The following is an 18,267-nucleotide window of genomic DNA, read 5'->3' on the forward strand; positions in this document are numbered from 1 at the left end:
CAGTAACATGTTCTATTTTTTGTAAGAATTAGAACATAAGAATTAGAACATTCCCAACATTCCCAACACAAGTCTGCTGGCGGAGACTTGTGCTCCGAGGAGCACTTTTTCTTGTTATTATTATTATGCCTTTAGAGGTAGAAATAAACATCTTGCATGAAAATGGTATATTCCATGACGTGGCTCCCATGTGGATCTCTGACATAATGTTGATGATGACGTCAGTCTTTCCCAAATATAGAGGGGCGGTGGATGTGAGATATGAATTCATAAAATGTGAAAAAATATTACATTACATTGTTTTTTCCAGACCCAGGGGGTCGGCCTACATGAGGCTTTGTCGGTCGGTCGGTCGGTCGGTCTGTCCCTCTTTTCCTCTGCACACACATCATACGAAGTCCGGCCATTCGACTAGGGGTGTGGCGGTACCAGGTCCCCTGGTTCCCTTGTTATATTACGTCTACAAATGTTGTCCAAACATCACGCAGATCGGTACACATTATCTCTATTAAGTGATCCAGACGAATCCATCCAATTTTTCATATTCCATCTTGATTGGCGTATTTCGAACATTGCTGGCCCACAATAACCTACCTGACCTGGCAAGTACAGCACTCGAGTAAATGTACTTACTGTCCACCACTGGACACATCAGCGTGGGTCCATGCGCAGTGTTGCCAGCTAGGAAAGCCAGCCCAAAAGAACAGCGCGCAAAGTCTCTCAACAACTTGCTCTCTGAACATTATTTATAAAGGGCATTTTGGACCTAATAATATTATGTTCAAAAGTATTTCTACTTCAGCTTAAGTATTTCTACTCCTGGTTCTCGCAGCCTTGCTCTCTGCTTGGGCTTACAGTACACAATGGCACAATGCCCTGTCTTGTAATTTCCTGTTGTTCGCTCTACTTTCTCAATACTGACGCAACTTTCACTCTCCAACTCGCCTACTGTAAGTCATAATATTAACCCTCCAGTCTCCAGTTTGAGTTTACTTTGAAATATTGTTTACTGAACCAGTTTCAAGTTTGCATGCCTTAATAGATCTTCATCTATCATTGATATGGAAAATAACAAACACTTGATCAATCATTTCATAAAAAGCCTATATACAAAAAGATCACCTCATACTCTTCTCTTATGCCGACAGGGGAATGATGGGCTCTATCTGGTGATCCAATCTGCCTCATTATTCGTATTATCTGTCACTGTCGAAGGGTCAGGTCGTGCAGGTCCATCCCTGCTCCTCTAATTCCCCCTCACTGTGCTCGCTTCTCTCCTGCTGCAACTCCTCTAGCTCCTCTCCTTCATCGTCACTTATTTCTATCACTGCCTCCTAACGCTCTCTTTCTCTCATTGTTCCTCCTAACTCCTCAATATTTCTCTCCACATTTTCCCTTTCTGCATTGAGAGTAGCAATAGTTTCTCCTAGTTCCTCAATATGTCTTTCTACGTTTGCTCTTTCTGCATTAAGGGCGGCGACTGCATTTCCAGCCCGTATGGTAGCCACCACATGTTCTATTATCTCTTCATCTGTTAGCATCAGCGTGCTGATGGCTTAGCATCATAGCTCTGGGCATAACGTTTGCTGAACTTGGCCTTGGCCTGTCAATATTGAGCTCTGGGGCCTGACCTACTGAACTTCAGCTTTCTGTACGCTGAAGCTGGCAATGGTGGGCCATTGCATCATCTGGGAGCTTCCTCTTGCTAGGCACCACATGTGCTGTTTGTTTAGGCAAAATGCTTGATGGGGGGCCACTGGTGGCAGTGGGTCCTCTCAGAGGAGGGTCTCGACTGATGCAGACCTCGCCCTCAGCGACAACACACACACACACACACACACACACACACACACACACACACACACACACACACACACACACACACACAGACTGCACATGTATGTATGATGTGCTGAAAAGAAAAGGACAATAGAAATATGTGACTGACATTGCTGATACACGATCACTTTCATTTTCACATGCATCTTTCTGATAATCACACTAAGGAAACCTGTATTTTCTTCTTTCTTCACTAGGGCAATGTCGGTGAGCCTGGTGAACGTGGGGGTCCCGGACCCAAAGGGGAAAAGGTGAATATAATTATACTACAGCTATTATAGTCGTAGATGTGAGAGTGATGGTGGCAGTAGTACTAATAGAAGTAGTAGCAACAATAATAATCACAGGTGTGGTAGAAGTAGTAGTAATATTAATATTACTGTTAATATATTGATGAGTTATTGTTTTTTGTACAGGATAATCATGTGATCTTTAGTTAGTAACATTAGCATTTGAGAAGGTCTGAATTGGTCATGCATTCTTCACTCTTTTTTGTTTAGGGTGAAGTTGGTCCTCAGGGATTCTCTGGTAGAGAGGGCCCTTGGGGAGCTCCTGGGGACAATGGCGACAAGGGACCTAAAGGAGAAAAGGGCCACCTTGGACTGCTGGCAAGTATAATATTGTAGCCAGCATGAAACCTGCAATGAATGAATGAATGAAATGAAGTGTTTGACACACATATCATTTGGCTTAAGTTTAATCACAGTTCTAAATGTAATATGTAGTTGTGCCTTTTATCTGACCTAGAACTAACCAGCCTCAGTTTGCTAGAAGAGTTTTCATTGATCAGCAAACTCTTGCTTTATAACATTTTGATTTTGAATGGAAAATGTTCACCAAAAATGGTGTAATCTCTTACATTAGGTATGTTCACAGTTAAAAAAAAATAATAAAAAAAACAAATATTATATATATATATATATATATATATATATATATATATATATATATATATATATATATATATGTATATATATATATATATATACAGTAATATGTTATACATTATGAAACCACAGACTCAGCTTGACCAGGTGCTCCAACGGTCACAATAATTCAATAATTGTGTTTCTCTGCACCCCCCCCCCCCCCATGCATGACAGCAATAGCAACATGGGGAATTGGCAATGGCTAACTGATTCAGTCCGGGAGCGCATACAGTGTCATTTTAGGTTTTTAGCTATAGCCATTATTTTATACTTTGGGCTATTCAAAAATAGCAGATATACAAGCTCATAAGCTCTTTTTTTTTTTAGAAAAATCGTGAAAATGTGTGCAAATCTTTGAATATGCTTTTTAAAGAAAATATTTTTAACTTAGCTTCTGAGGGATTCTACAAATGTCTTCAAAATCCTAACAGAAATTAAAGATTTGAGTTAAAAATGTCTATATATATTCAAAGATTTGCACCCATTTTCACGATTCTTTTTCAAAAATAGCAGATCTACAAGCTCATATGAGCTTGTATATCTATTTAATAGCCAAAGACATCTAAGATAAGATGACACAGATGCGTTCCCGGATCGAATGGGCTAAATTGGGGAGGAAATGGGGGGGGGGGAGAAAACACAATGAGAAAGAAACAATCCACTGTAGAACGGAGCATGATTGATGGACCCATGTCATGTTAAACTTGTCCTTGTCATACAGGGTGAACCTGGGCTCATGGGAGAAGTGGGCCCTGCAGGCTTGACAGGTTTACAGGTGAGACAAAATGACAATGACATTTTCTTCACTAAGATATATTGATCCACTACGTAACGTGTCACGTTAAAGGCCTTAAAAATGAACCCTTAACAACTTTGTTTTTTTTTACAACCAAGGTTTATGTTTTAGCATGTAATTAAAGTAAATAAAAAACAAAGTTGTCCTTTAATGAACACTTGTCAACTCTAAATCACGATAGTCATTGATCCAGCATGCAAATGTGTTGTGTTATCTTCCGGACCTCGCTGTGCGATTCAGACAATCACACTTGAGAGCAATCAAGGTCTTAAGCCTCGTTATATGTAATTGTACGCAGGTGTTGCTCACCGAAAATAGCTGATCTATAAGCTCACAAAATCAGCAGCTTGTAGATCTGCTGATTTTGGTGCATGTCACCGCCGGCGTGCAACTAAGTATAAATCAGGCTTTAGATTTCACCCGTGTTCAATGAGTTTTTGTAAATATTAAAATACATTACGATATGTTTTTACTTGTTTTTTTTTAGGGGATCACAGGTTCGAAGGGACCACCAGGGCCTGATGGACCTCAGGGACAGAAGGTAATAATGCTTCTCACACATTGAGGAACACAATATATTATTTGTATTGTATTGTTAGTTTCGCTGGACCCTGGAGGAGGCTGGCCTTTAACACATCGGGTGCCAGCATTTTTTACATAACAACTTACCGTGGGTGCCAGCATTCTCCCCATTGACTGCGCTTTGCTGTTTAAAGCTTCCGCGTGCGTTACAAGCAAATTCACGCAAAAAAAAGCATCGATTCATGTTGTGCCATGAGTCTGGCTACAGCCTGGAACCATAACATTTCCCTCCGCGAGTTACAACGGGGGGGGGGATCGCGCATCGCGCATGACCGGTTTTCCCCACAGGAAACAGATTCGGAGATATAGGCGTTTCAAAGTAGGAAATAGACAGGAAGCGGATGGGGGAAAAAAATGTGTCTCCGGTGAGCGATCTGGCACTTCCTTCGCAGGATTACAATGGGTGCTCCCAGAGCTGCTCTAGCCCCGCCCGCGCGGAGAAAAACGAAAAAAACAAAAAGACTAAACTCACGGTTCAGACCGTGTTCGGCACCCGATGTGTTAATAGTGAAAGTGTCTGACTGGCTGAATCCCCGTTGTTGAAACGTATGCATCATGCATGCATGGCAATAACCCTGCTGGCAAACAGCCAGTGATACACTCTCCCTGTTCTGCTCAATGCATAGTAGCTCCATCACAGAGTCTGCTTTTGTGATAAACTCAACGCGGAAACGTACGTTTCTCCATTATCCTACAGCCAGAGATATGCAGGCATTTCACATTTCCAATTAAGTGGCTCATCAAGTAACTGAACAGATTGTATATCTTACAAAACAGAAAGGGGTCTCAGGACTGCGCACACTTTAGTCTGAATTTGTGATTTGTTTTCCCAATGCCATCAGTAACATTATTCCTATTTTCCTGTTGCATGTTTCCTTCCTAACCCTAACCCTAACCCCCATGAATGAAAATGAATATCCTTCTGGACAGGGAGAGTCTGGATCCACTGGAATAATGGGACCTGATGGGTTAAGAGGACCTCAGGTAAACATCCTATTACTGTCTTTAGTATTACACTATTACACTGTATGACAAATTTCGATTTTTTGGATTTCTTTGGCTATTGAAAAATAGTAGACATACAAGCTCATAGCGGGGCACAGTGTGCCGCGCTATGAGCTTGTAGATCTTCTTTTTTTATTATCAGGATTTTTTTTTGCAAAACTTTGAATATATATTTTTTAAGCGAACATTTTTAACTCAAATCTTTGCTCCTGGGGGTCCCTCGAACAACATATTTTGAGATGGGGGGTCCGCGGCCAAATACATATAATTTTGTAAAAAAGAATTGTACATTTGTAGAACCCCCAGAAGCAAAGATTTGAGTTCCAAATGTTCGCTTTAAAACATTTGCACAAATGTTTATGATTTTTGAATAGCCAAAGTATAAGACAATGGTTGAAGTGGTTAAAATGGAAAATGACAGATGCTTTCCTGGTCTTAATGGGTTAATTAATTAATGAATCATTATGTTCACAGGGACCAGCTGGTGCACCCGGGGTCAGAGGTGAAATGGGAAAGCTAGGACCACCAGTAAGTGTTACCTATGGAAAAGCCACTCAGTTCCAGAGTACAGTACGTACAGTACGTGCACCAGTGGTGGACAGTAACAGAGTACATTTACTTGAGCACTGTGCTTAAGTACAGATGTTGAGTATTTGTACTTTACTTGAGTATTAGATTTTTCTTTCACTCAAGTACAATTCCAAGAGAAATATTTTGGCTGTTCTTTTTTTTTTTTTCACCCTTCTTTTCTCTTCTAAAATGCAATTCTTTGAAATATTTTTCAAAGAAGGAAACCAATACACACTCTCCACTGTGTCCGCCTGGGGTCCGTGACCCCTAGGTGGTCCTCTGAGTCATTTCCGGGGGGCCACCCATTTATTTTCCCTGATACCTTTTTTGTTTTGTTTTAGATGTCTGAAAATATGCATGAATATAAATTGTAAGAAAGACTACTCAACCATACCCCCAACCCCCACTGTGTGAAGGACATGTAGCAATTTAGGCAACGGATAAGTTAAACAATATAGACCCAGTCTACTAAAAGTGTACATACTTACATATAATTACAAATATGAACGATAATGATTCATAGATAAGCCCTAACAAAAAGCCTGTCAACAGAACCTACTGTAGCAAGTTCACACTTTTGAGTGTTGCATAATGTCCTATAATGTAAACCACACTTCACACCCACATTATGTCTGAGAAATGTTTCCATGTCCTTCTTCTGCTGCGTGTTTTTAAAAGTGTTGCATAGCGAGTGCTGACAACTTAATTTGCTATTTTCGTGCCTTTTATACACTGGTTTTTAACAAGAAACATGGAACTGCCATGCTCACTTACTTCACTTCACTTTCCAGGTTTTTATTTTTTGTCATTTGAACACTATGCAAACAATATGCTCAATTTTCTCAAAACATAGCAGCAATAATTTATGGCATAGTTGTGACCAAAAAAAGGTATAGGCTGAAGCTACATAGCTTATATTGCCTACCCTTTCAACATAAAATACATCCATGACAATCAAAGAAAAACAAATTAATTTTCACAAAAGTTAAATTAGAAGGAGAAGAAAAAAAGAATACCGAAAAAAACAGGACAAAGGTTTTGGCTTCGTAATACAATAATGCTCAACTAAAACCTTAAAAACGTTAAAAACCTATCAGATGAGAAAACAAAGCAACCTATCCTTCATTGTATTGAATGAGAGCAGGGTGGAGAGCAACTGTGGTTCAGCAAGACCAATATTTAAACAAGAGAAGGGCAATTTCTCCTATGAAAGCAAACAGGCAGGTGCTCGAGCACTGGTTGGCTCCTATGTGTGCGCCTGATGGAGGCCCTGCGTGCTACACAGGTTAAAGGTTAAACTGCATGCTACACAGGTTAAACTGCATGCTACACAAGGACTAGGGAGTCATAGAAGCTGTGAAGAACACACTGCTCTACTTCACCATTCTGAGGTTCACACAGAACAGTGTTCTCACGCATGTTGAAGTTATGTGTCTAGTCAGGAGTTTTTTGCTTCTCCAAAACTGCCCAGAGCTGGCTGACAATTTCAATGACGATGTCTGGGTTGTGATCTGAACAGAAGTTTTTAAAGTTCTATTCAAGGCCACAATGCACGCGCCATTCACGTTTCTGTATGACAGAATGGAAAGCATTCTAAAAAATAAGAATTTACAGTATGGGGTCCCTGCTTCATCTCTCTATCAGCTATAGGAGTCCTTGACCCGAAAAACATTGGAAGACCCCTGATCTACATAAAAGCGGAAATACGTCATCCAGACGCAAAAACCTATCCATATATCCTGAATCAGCCTGACAAACCTCCAAGAACACCTCATGGCTTTATCTGAAGTCCATGTTCTGAGAAACGCACACACAGACATAAAAAACATTTTCAAATGCTTACCCCATACTTGAATTCATGGATATATATATATATTTCTTTTTGCATTCCTAAGCCAATAATTTGATGACCAGTGGACCGGTAGGAGATACAAAGGAGACTCTTTGTGTCTCCTACCGGAACCGCTGCCGGTCATCAAATTTGACTAATTGATAGAAAAAAAAAGTCATTTTGGGGGTGAACTATCCCTTTAACGAAAAAACACAAAAAGTTATAGATTATGGATATGGGAGGTTTCTGCCCGACGACAGCAACGACAATGCTCCCATCCAGATAATATGAAGTGCGAGCTGGACCTGCTGGCCCACAGATGACCCCTAATGGGAATGGCCTTTGAGCTTAGTACTGTTGTTCTCCTGCCATCTGTCTGTAGAACAGCATTATGTTTTAACACATTGCTTAATGGATCAAAACAATGTGCCGTGTATGACAGGGTCCAGTAGGAAGGATGGGGCCTCAGGGTGACCTGGGCGCCAAAGGAGAGCCAGGGCTAGAGGGACCGAAAGGAGAACCAGGAAACCCAGGCCCAGCAGGAGAACAGGTACAGTATGTGCTTCTCTCATGCTGTCCATTGCAATTAGTGTTTTGTGACAGAAAATCTTTGAATAATTTAGATTATTTTTTAAAAATCTTCTCTTCTGGGCGTCCCCCTGGCATAAAACATGTTCAGATTGGGGTCCGCGGCCAAATGCATAATAATAATAATTGTGGGGGACCTTGGCACGAAAAGGTTTGAGAACTACTGATTTAGAAGGCATTTGTAGATTCGGCCTCCTCAGGTCTTAATGGGTTAAGGGGACCTACGCTATATGATGTGATCCGTACACAGTCACAGCGTGATCTTGGACATCTGCTGCCTCAGCCAGCTATAGTGCACGGACCACACAAACTTTAGACTTGATTTTCTCACCTTAATAAACCTTGTCATAAATACTATATGCTTCCAGTCGCTAGTTTAAAGTCTCCTTTCAATCATCATGATATGCGTTTTTCTAAATTATTATCCCATTTATTTCAAAATTGACGATAAAGTAGGCTTTGCTCTAGGATGGGCGGGATGATTTGATTGACAAGCTACACAACCAATAGCATTCATTCCCCGCCCCCCCGCTCGCGATTGACAAGCTACCCAACCAATACTGGTCTGGTTGCATTCTGCAGGATATGACGCGATATTGAAAGATGGCGGATTTGAAATTCCTGAACAATCGGCTTCATTTATGGTCTGTAGAAACCAAAGGCGTAGCTTCGTCCATTCTTTTTATACAGTCTATGGTTTTCGACTCGTTTAGCTTGATCAATGTGAATCGATCAGCTATCGCTCATTGATTAATCGTGTGCATCCCTGCTGTCTGTCAACTGATGCATAATACTTGTATATTAACCCATTGAGACCTGAAGCCGATTCTACATGTCTCCTAAATCTCAACAGTATTCTGAAAAACTTATGTTTCTATATCAGTGGTGCTCAATCTTTTTCATGTCAAGGACCCCCAAAATTATATGTATTTGACCCCCATCAAAATATTTTGTTCCAGGGACCCCCAGAAGCAAAGATTTGAGTTAAAAATGTTCGCTTTAAAAAATATATATATTCAAAGATTTGCACACATTTTCACGATTTTTCAAAAATAGCAGATCTACAAGCTCGTAGCGCGGCACTCTGTGCCGCGCTACGAGCTTGTATATCTGCTATTTTTGAATAGCCCAAAGTGTAAAATAATGCTTTTTAGCTCAAATCTAAAAATGACACAGTTCCAGGTCTCAATGGGTTAAATATCATGTGAATAAACACAATACAACTACATTGATTGTGAGTGTGTACATGCCAAACACCTGCTCTCTGACGGTAGTCCTCCTTCTACTGTAGGGTGAGGATGGCCTGCCAGGAATAAGGGGACCTCCAGCACTTCCTGGGTTAGAGGTAAGAAGAAGTAAATAGAAACACTTTTCCCCAAATAACCTGCTTTCAATGATCAATTATGACACTTTTCATGGATATTTTTTTGTTTTTGTCACATTCCTAAGCCAATAATTTGATGGCTTAGGAATGCGACAAAAAAAAAGAAAAATCCACAAATTCAAGTTTCCATGGGGTGACTAATCGGTGGGTGAACTATCCCTTTAAGCAGTAACACACTAGAGGGCCTGTTATTATGTGATGGTGTGCATGAGACCAAAGGTAGAGTGCCATAGATATGCACACCAGAGCCAATATGTCGCGGTATATGGCACAACCTAAAGTTTTAAAGCCTATAGCGAGTATTGCCATTGTACCAATTGCAGTTCTTCCCAGAATGCTTCATGGCTTCTGTGTCTTGTCTTTGCTCGATGGTTCAAAGCAGAAGTGCGTCCTCTGGCTTTAAACTCTATGGTCTTTGTCTCTCTTCTCTTCGTAAGGGACCGCCTGGTGACGTCGGAGCCCAGGGCCCACCAGGTCCGCCAGGGGTTCAAGTGAGTGTCCTCTTAGTCTACAGTAGACAATAAACGCTGAACATTTAAAAATACAGAGGCTATGGGGCGCCAATGACCTTTGCTGTGTGTCACTCCCCGCCTCTCTCCATGTTTCCTGTCACTCTTCACTGTCGGTGTTGCCAGATTCTGTATTTTCAAATACAATCTTGCGGGGAAATCTTAATAAGCAGATCTGGCAACCCTGTTCACTGTTATAAAGGCAGATAAGCCCCAAAATAAGAAAGAAAGAAAAAATAAGGAGTTAATCAATAAATTGAGAGGACCTAAAGGTGCTTTCTTTCACACATGAGCCATTTTTTCCATGTGATTCATTTCGCTCTGAATTATATTTTGTTTCTGTCATGAGTACATCCACACTGAACGTGAATATTACACAAATTTTATTCGGAATGAGTAATAACTGCAAATTAAGGCATAAGCCTGCTATGAATGAGGCACTCTATTAATAGCTGGATGTAAAATATGTGCAGACTCTGTTTCGGTCATTCAGTCATCACGGCTCCGGTGTGTGAAGGCCTTAAGCCTTCACCCTTCAACCAAGGTTCGATTCCCAAGCCCGATGAGCTTTGGCAGAAGAGCCCCCAAAATATCTTAAATTACAGAGGCTATTTTCAGAGTGTCCCAAATAAAATGTCATCTATGTGTCCATCTATTGATTGTCAGATCTATCGTCTATCAGTCTATTGGTCTGTATGCATCCAGTTACCTGTGTTCCTATCTTTCTATTCACTTACAGGGAGTGAAAGGTAGCCCAGGACCTGAGGGAAAACATGCTTTGAACGGGGAGAAGGTGAGATCCTTATAATCCATTCACTGCAGCTTTTTATTTAAGTCAGTCAAAACCGTGTCTGGAAATAAGACTTCTCTCAACATTTTTTTGATTGAATGCTTCATTAACAGTTTGCAAAACCTACAGAGGTACAGTTAACCCATTGATACCTGGAACGCATCTGTGTCACTTTAGATGTCTTTGGCTATTCAAAAATAGCAGATATACAAGCTCGTAGCGCGGCACCGAGTGCCGCGCTATGAGCTTGTAGATCTGCTATTTTTGAAAAATCTTGAAAAAAAAATGTTTGATTTTTTTCCAAAAATTATTTTGATTTTTTTAAAGAATCGCCTCAGGTCTCAATGGGTTAAACAATAATGCTAAAAGGATAACGCAAAAAGCCCTGAGGGCTTGTTTCCATTGTGGACCTAAGACTTGCTTCACACTTTCAGCAGACCCTTCCAAAAAATATCCCGACATTAGATTATATTTGCAATTGGAACAATTAGTCTTTCTTTCCTTTGTAACTCATGTAAACGGGTCACTGCCCGGCATGCTTTTTTTTTTGCCTCTAGAGGGGCAGTTTGTGCATTCACCAATAGAAATAGTAGATCTGAAACCAACGGCCCCTGTCCCCATTCCCCCCCCTACAGGGAGATGACGGTATAGATGGATCACCGGGGAAGACGGGTCACATTGGAAGGAGGGTAAGACCTAGATTCAATCTCTTTACATCCAGGAGGTGAATTGCAGGTGATGTGAGGATTAATGTGTAAATGGATGAATGGGTTAATGCAGTGGTTCGGGACCAATTTTTGGGTTGCGAACCCATTTTTATGGGTTGTGAGTAAATATTCCTTTTTCCGTTTCCTTTTAAAATGATCATTATTTTAAAAAAAAAACGAAAGAAAATCTAAAAACAAATCTAAAATAAAAAAACAATTTAAAATGTTTGACTGTGTGTAGCACGCAGTCCTATAGATGGCCGTCGAGAAAGAGGCGTAAACTTACGGTTATACTTATACCCTCCCCAGGAAAGAGGGTGCAGTGGCTGTAGAAAGGGGGCGTGGCTGTAGAAAGCGGGCGTGGGGATCTACAAGCTCACAACGTGTCGCATATATCACTTGTAGATCGGCTATTGTCACTAGTTTGTGTCCTGGGGAGGCATCACATTTCTCTGTTGGGTCTTCAGCTTAAAGGTTTGGGGAACCAGTGGGTTGATGGATGGATGGATAGTAGATTAGTGAATGGAATGTAAGAATTCCAAGCTTTCTATTAAATTATTAGAGGGCACAGATAAACTAGTAAAACAACAAGAACAAAGAGTCATAATAATACAGTTTATTTGTCTTATTTTTCTGTGATTGGGTAGATGTGTCCGGGTACAGAAAAGCAATCTTGAGATTTAGTGACATGTAGAAGACTTTAATGAATCCATCTGGTGAAGACACTGTATGATTATAATGCCTTTGTGTATTACTATTAGTGTGTGTGTGTGTGTGTGTGTGTGTGTGTGTGTGTGTGTGTGCGTGTGCGCGCGCGCGTGCGTGCGTGCGTGCGTGCGTGCGCGTGTTAATTAAGAGATATCCTAGTACATGCATGCATGCAAAGTATGGGATGTTTGTGTTCTTGTGTATGTGTGCGAGTGTATGTGCATGTGCGTGTGTGTGTGTGTTTGATAAATTGCAACAGTTTGCCAAAATTGCATGGACGCATCCATGCATAAAAGATGAGGTGATGATTCAACGTGCGCGTCATGCTGCTCTGCTTTGTATTGCCTCATTGAAAAACATGGCGAACACATCCACAGGGGAAGAGAGGGAAGGCTGGGATCAGAGGCGCCAGGGGAGAACGAGGACCCAAGGTCGGTTGTTGTCTCATGTAATGATTCATTAACCCTTTAAGACCTGAGGTTTTTTGAAAGTTTTGAAATTTTGAAACATTTTGAAAAAAATCTAAAACATTTTTTTTTCAAGATTTTTTCAAAAATATCAGATATACAAGCTCGTAGCGCGGCACTCGGTGCCGCGCTATGAGCTTGTATATCTGCTATTTTTGAATAGCCAAAGACATCTAAAGTGACACAGATGCGTTCCAGGTATCAATGGGTTAAACTACACTTTATTATTCTTCAGGTCAGTGCTTCTCAAACTTTCTCATTTCAAGGACGCCCCGATTAGTGTGTGACTCTGTTTGTGCCAGCCAGGGACCCCCATCCGAAAACATGGGGGTCTGCGGCCAAATGACATATTATTTTGGGGGTCCTTGACGTGAAAAAAGTTTGAGAACCACTGCTCTATACCGGCGATTCTCAACCTGTGGGCTGGCGCTCGCTGGTGGGTCGTCTGGATATTGCAAGTGGGGCCCCAACTAATTGGCAAAACACTAAGATTCTATAACATAATAATGATAATATAACATTTATATTAACCCATTAAGACCTGGAACTGTCTCATTTTTAGATTTGAGCTAAAAAGCATTATTTTACACTTTGGGCTATTCAAAAATAGCAGATATACAAGCTCATAGCGCGGCACTGAGTGCCGCGCTATGAGCTGCTTGTAGATCTGCTATTTTTGAAAAATCGTGAAAATGTGTGCAAATCTTTGAATATATATATTTTTAAAGCGAACATTTTTAACTCAAATCTTTGCTTCTGGGGGTCCCTCGAACAAAATATGTTGATGGGGGTCCGCGGCCAAATACATATCATTTTGGGGGTCCTTGACATGAAAAAGATTGAGCACCACTGATATAGAAACATACGTTTTTGAGAATACTGTTGAGATTTAGGAGACACGTAGAATCGGCTTCAGGTCTCAATGGGTTAAGAAATTAATGTAAAAAAAATATTTATAAATAATCATGGTATTGTTTCTTTGAAACATTGAAAAATGTGTTGTCATTGTGATAGATACCGAAAAATAAGAAGTTAAAGTACTGTACTGTATACTATCCAAGCCAGAGCACAATCGATTGATCGATCGTTCAAATGAACACATGCTCTGAAAATGCACACGGCCCACCCACGTACGTGTTAAGTGGTCAGATGTGTGGCCCGCGAGTGCTTTCAAGATTTTCAAGTAGGCCCTGCGTGATCCAGAAAAGGTTGAGAAACCATAGTTACACCCTGACCATACAGTTTTGTTTCTTCTCTGTTTTATTCAATCTTTTTGTTGCCTTTAATGTTGTTTTATGCCTCATGTAAAGCACTTTGAATTCCCCTTTTTGTGTATTAAATATGCTACACAAAAATAAACGTTCCTCGCCAACAGGGAGACAAGGGAGACCCAGGGTTGCAAGGTCCTCTTGGTTGGTCGGGGCTCATTGTAAGTCTATTGTGTTCATTTTTCTAAACATTTTTATACAAACAACAATTCATTACATTGTGAAAATGCTCTGATATCAGTTTATCCAAAATTGACAACAGTCTCTCTCTTTTTTTTTTCAAACAAGGGAATCCCTGGCTTGCGTGGAGAGCCGGGGGACCAGGGTGTAAAAGGAAGCGAGGTGAGACGAGAAGGAGTTCAAACAACTTTGTTGGCCTCAACCAGTGGTCCGGGGACCACCAGTGGTCCTTGAGGGGGTTCCAGGTGGTCCCCATCTAAATTATGTAGAGTTGCTAACCAAATGAACCCTTATAGATCTTTAACTCTTGAGAGCGTGAAATGAAACCAAATGGACCCTTACGGGTCCATTTGGTTTCATTTCACGCTCTCAAGAGCTATTGTTAAACATCTGCATTACTTCATTAAAGACTTGTTAAAGACGTTTTCCTGTTATATCTCTCCTATTGGTACCACATCAATACAACATGGAATTGTGGACAAAATCTCATCCAATGATTACAAAATATTTGAAGTCTTGGGTCTGAGAGGCTAAAACTCATCAAATGGTGGTCTGTGGCTCAAATGCTCAATAAATAACGGACCTTGATATGAAAAGGGTTGAAAACCACTGGCCTAGTTCTATTTTCGCTAGTGCCTTCCTTACACATTATCCCTAAACTTCGTTGCCATGTTTTACTATTTTTAAAAACATTTTCAAATGGTTCAAATAGCCAATCTAAAAGCTCACAACATGTCGGTGTAGATCGGCGTGTTGAACTATTAGAAAATGTTTTTAAAAATAGTAAAAAATGGCATAGAAGTTTAAGGATAATGGGTAAGGCAGCAGCAAAAATAGGGTCCATAGGCTCTAATGTAGCCTGACTGGGAGTCGCGGGTTCGATTCCCAAGCCTTTGCTTTCTGTCACTTCCCGTCTCTCTCCCTGTTTCCTGTCACTCTTCACTGTATTATCCAAATAAAGGCAGATATGCACCAAAATAAGAAACAGAGGAGAAAAAAATGAGTTTATCGATAAATTGAGACGACCTAAAGGTGCATGCTTTCACACCTGAGGCATTTTTTCCATGTGATTAATTTCGCTCTGAATTATATTCTTTATACATTTTTGTTTCTGTCACGACTCACGACTACATCCACACAGAACGTGAATATTACGCGCTGATAACACAGCTTTTATTCGGAACGAGTAATTGCAAATAAAGGCATAAGCCTGTAATGAACGAGGCATCGACTATATTAATAGCCTGATGTAAAATATGTGCAGACTCTGTTTCGATCATTTATTCATCACGGTTCCGGTGTGTGAAGAGCTTAAGCGTTCACCCTTCAACCAAGCAGGACCCCACTAGATTCCATCAGTGTTTAACTGATTCACTTTTGACAGAAACCTCAGGGGTTCAACAACACATTTATTTAAGTACTGGCAGCCACTCATTACTCACTTTAACCATTTTAGACTCAATCTGAACCTGGTCCACTAGAACAACCTATCACAAGTTCCCACCCTCTTTTGCAAATGTCCTCTCATCCTTCTCACATATACTTTCCCTTTGAAGGGGGGCACCGGGGTGGCTGGGGGCTCTACGTCTATGTAAAACAGTTAAGAGGCCAGGTCATACAGTATGGAGTAACTGAACTCCACAAAACCTCTGTTTTAGATGTATCTTTTTTTTCTCCTCTCTCTCTGTTAATGTACGATATTAGGTTGCTTTTGTTTTTCTTGTTTTTGTTCTTTGTTATGTTTGTGCAACCCGATCGCCAGAGGAAACGTTCTCATTGAACGTTTTTCAATGTTTCTCAAAATCCGTGCATAGACTACTGGAAAACCACAAATTCCGTGCATAGCCGCCTCGCATCTCCCCCATTGTGACTAAACCATTTCGGAGCCGCGCAGTCTCAAGGGAATTGTCGCCGTGTGAAGGACCACCGAGCGAGCTAAAGCGAGCGAGTTGCCGTCCTGAACATTGCGACATTCCCTTGAGCCTACTCAGCGGCGTTTGAGTTACGTACCGATAGGCACAGAATCGTAAATTTGGTTGTGGGGACTGCTCTACTTCCTGGTTTTTCCGAGGTTGCGACTGGTTACGCCCACCGTGGGACTCCCCGTACATATGCACGGAATTTGGGGGTTTCTAGGCGACTATGCACGGAATGACGTGCACAAATCCGTGCAATGTATACTAATTCTCTGGCGATCAGGCTGGTTTGTATGTTATCTGTAATATGTGTATGTTTCGTCATGTGAGGAAAAAAAAAACAAAAAAAACATTGACACCTCGTTGTAGAGCGTGCCATGTACATTGACACTTACCTGTCGATAAAATACCATTATTTAAAAAAAAAAAGAAACCTGAAAGTTTTGGGTTAAAAATTGGTCTTACTTACTTTTTTTATGCTCTTTGTACCTTCAGGGACAAAAAGGGGAAGTAGGGCTGCAGGGACCACCGGGAGGTGCTGGCTTAAAGGTATGTAGTGGCAGGGATTATGATTCATGACCATCTATAACACCACATGTTGTGAGCTTGTAGATCTGCTTTTTTTGGTGAATGTCGACCTGGAACTGTGTCATTTTTAGATTTGAGCTAAAAAGCATTATTTACACTTTGGGCTATTCAAAAATAGCAGATATACAAGCTCATAGCGCGGCACCGAGTGCCGCGCTATGAGCTTGTAGATCTGCTATTTTTGAACATTTGTGAAAATGTGTGCAAATCTTTGAATAAATATATTTTTAAAGCGAACATTTTTAACTCAAATCTTTGCATCTGGGGGGTCCCTGGAACAAGATATTTTGATGGGGGTCCGCGGCCAAATACATATAATTTTGGGGGTCCTTGACATGAAAAAGATTGAACACCGCTGATATAGAAACATACGTTTTTCAGAAAACTGTTGGGATTTAGGAGACATGTAGAATCGGCTTCAGGTCTCAATGGGTTAAGTGTTTAAAGGTAAATGTATATCATTGATGTGGCTAGCAGTCAGATCCTCCATATTAAGGTTCTGAATAAGAGGGAGAGAGAGTACGACTACTTTTTAAGATGCAGTATCTTACAGTGTGTTCCACCGTGCAGTGTTATTCTAATCATACTGTATCTTGTGCAGGGTATTCAGGGCCTTGTCGGAATGCCAGGAGTCAATGCCCTTAAAGGAGAACAGGTATACTTTTGACTTTCAAGTCTCAATCATAATGTGTTGCATTACTGGGTTTTCAACGAGCAACTTGGATATGGGCTGTATTCAGTGGTGTACTGTACTTAAGTACAATTTTGAGGTATTTGTACTTTACTTCAGGATTTCCCATTTCCAATACTTTTACTTCTACTCCACTACATCTCAGAGGCAAATACAGTATTGTACTTTTACTCCACTGCAATTATTTGAAAACTTTAGTTTTCAAATAACAACGCGTCGCTTTGCGACGCGTTGTGAGCTTGTAGATCTGCTATTTTCAAACGTTTTATTACTTTTACTTTTGGTACTTTAAGTACATTTTGATGCCAATACTTTTGTACCTTTACTCTTTAATTCCGGACTTTTACTTGTAACAGAGTAACTTCTACATTGCAGTATTGATACTTTTACTTAAGTAAAACATTTGAGGACTTTTTCTGCCACTGGCTGTATTTGAATAGTTTTGCTGTGGGCATTTTTCTTATTGAGCATGGTCCTCTGTCTCATAACTGAACATTTAATTTGTTTTATTTAGGGCCATATTGGTCCTTCCGGACCAAGGGGTTCAGCAGGAATGCCAGGCCTACCTGTAAGTCAGTTTTCTTTCAAAATAAATGATATCCTTTGGAGTTCAATTGCCATTCTGTCGTAGCATTTTCAATTTAGCAATGGATTATGACTGCGTTCAGTCCATCATCTCTTTGGAAACAGCCGTTCCCTGGGCTCTTCAAACTCTGACACCGTGGCTAATGGGTACTTACTTCAGTAGATGGGAGCACTAAAAGGCTGCCTTTGCTGTTAAAGCAGTTCAACACATTTCAGGGTGGACCGTTGTGGATATCGTTGCCTCATCCAAAACCACTCCTTTTTATTGTTTTTAAAACATTTTAAAATAGTGAAAATAGCCGATCTACAAGCTTACAACACGTCGCATCGTGGC

The 18,267-nt window shown here is 40.7% G+C and overlaps 1 protein-coding gene across 1 annotated transcript in view; it reads left to right on the forward strand.

The window, feature by feature from the left end:
- The window catches only part of LOC311037910 (uncharacterized protein), a gene marked incomplete at both ends in the record, with an annotated part of 58,639 nt that overhangs the window by 23,733 nt on the left and 16,639 nt on the right, over window positions 1–18,267 (forward strand). Inside the window, 17 exons of the mRNA XM_084047206.1 lie at window positions 2,037–2,090; window positions 2,340–2,447; window positions 3,490–3,543; window positions 4,052–4,105; window positions 5,077–5,130; window positions 5,626–5,679; window positions 7,995–8,102; window positions 9,432–9,485; window positions 9,962–10,015; window positions 10,773–10,826; window positions 11,459–11,512; window positions 12,616–12,669; window positions 14,081–14,134; window positions 14,262–14,315; window positions 16,565–16,618; window positions 17,259–17,312; window positions 17,863–17,916. Of these exons, the coding sequence (XP_083903332.1) occupies window positions 2,037–2,090; window positions 2,340–2,447; window positions 3,490–3,543; window positions 4,052–4,105; window positions 5,077–5,130; window positions 5,626–5,679; window positions 7,995–8,102; window positions 9,432–9,485; window positions 9,962–10,015; window positions 10,773–10,826; window positions 11,459–11,512; window positions 12,616–12,669; window positions 14,081–14,134; window positions 14,262–14,315; window positions 16,565–16,618; window positions 17,259–17,312; window positions 17,863–17,916 (1,026 nt within the window). The remainder of the gene's footprint in view (window positions 1–2,036; window positions 2,091–2,339; window positions 2,448–3,489; window positions 3,544–4,051; window positions 4,106–5,076; window positions 5,131–5,625; window positions 5,680–7,994; window positions 8,103–9,431; window positions 9,486–9,961; window positions 10,016–10,772; window positions 10,827–11,458; window positions 11,513–12,615; window positions 12,670–14,080; window positions 14,135–14,261; window positions 14,316–16,564; window positions 16,619–17,258; window positions 17,313–17,862; window positions 17,917–18,267) is intronic.

This window comes from Gymnoscopelus microlampas (genome assembly GCF_963454915.1).
Source record: "Gymnoscopelus microlampas genome assembly, chromosome: 21".
NCBI classification, from domain to species: Eukaryota; Metazoa; Chordata; class Actinopteri; order Myctophiformes; family Myctophidae; genus Gymnoscopelus; species Gymnoscopelus microlampas.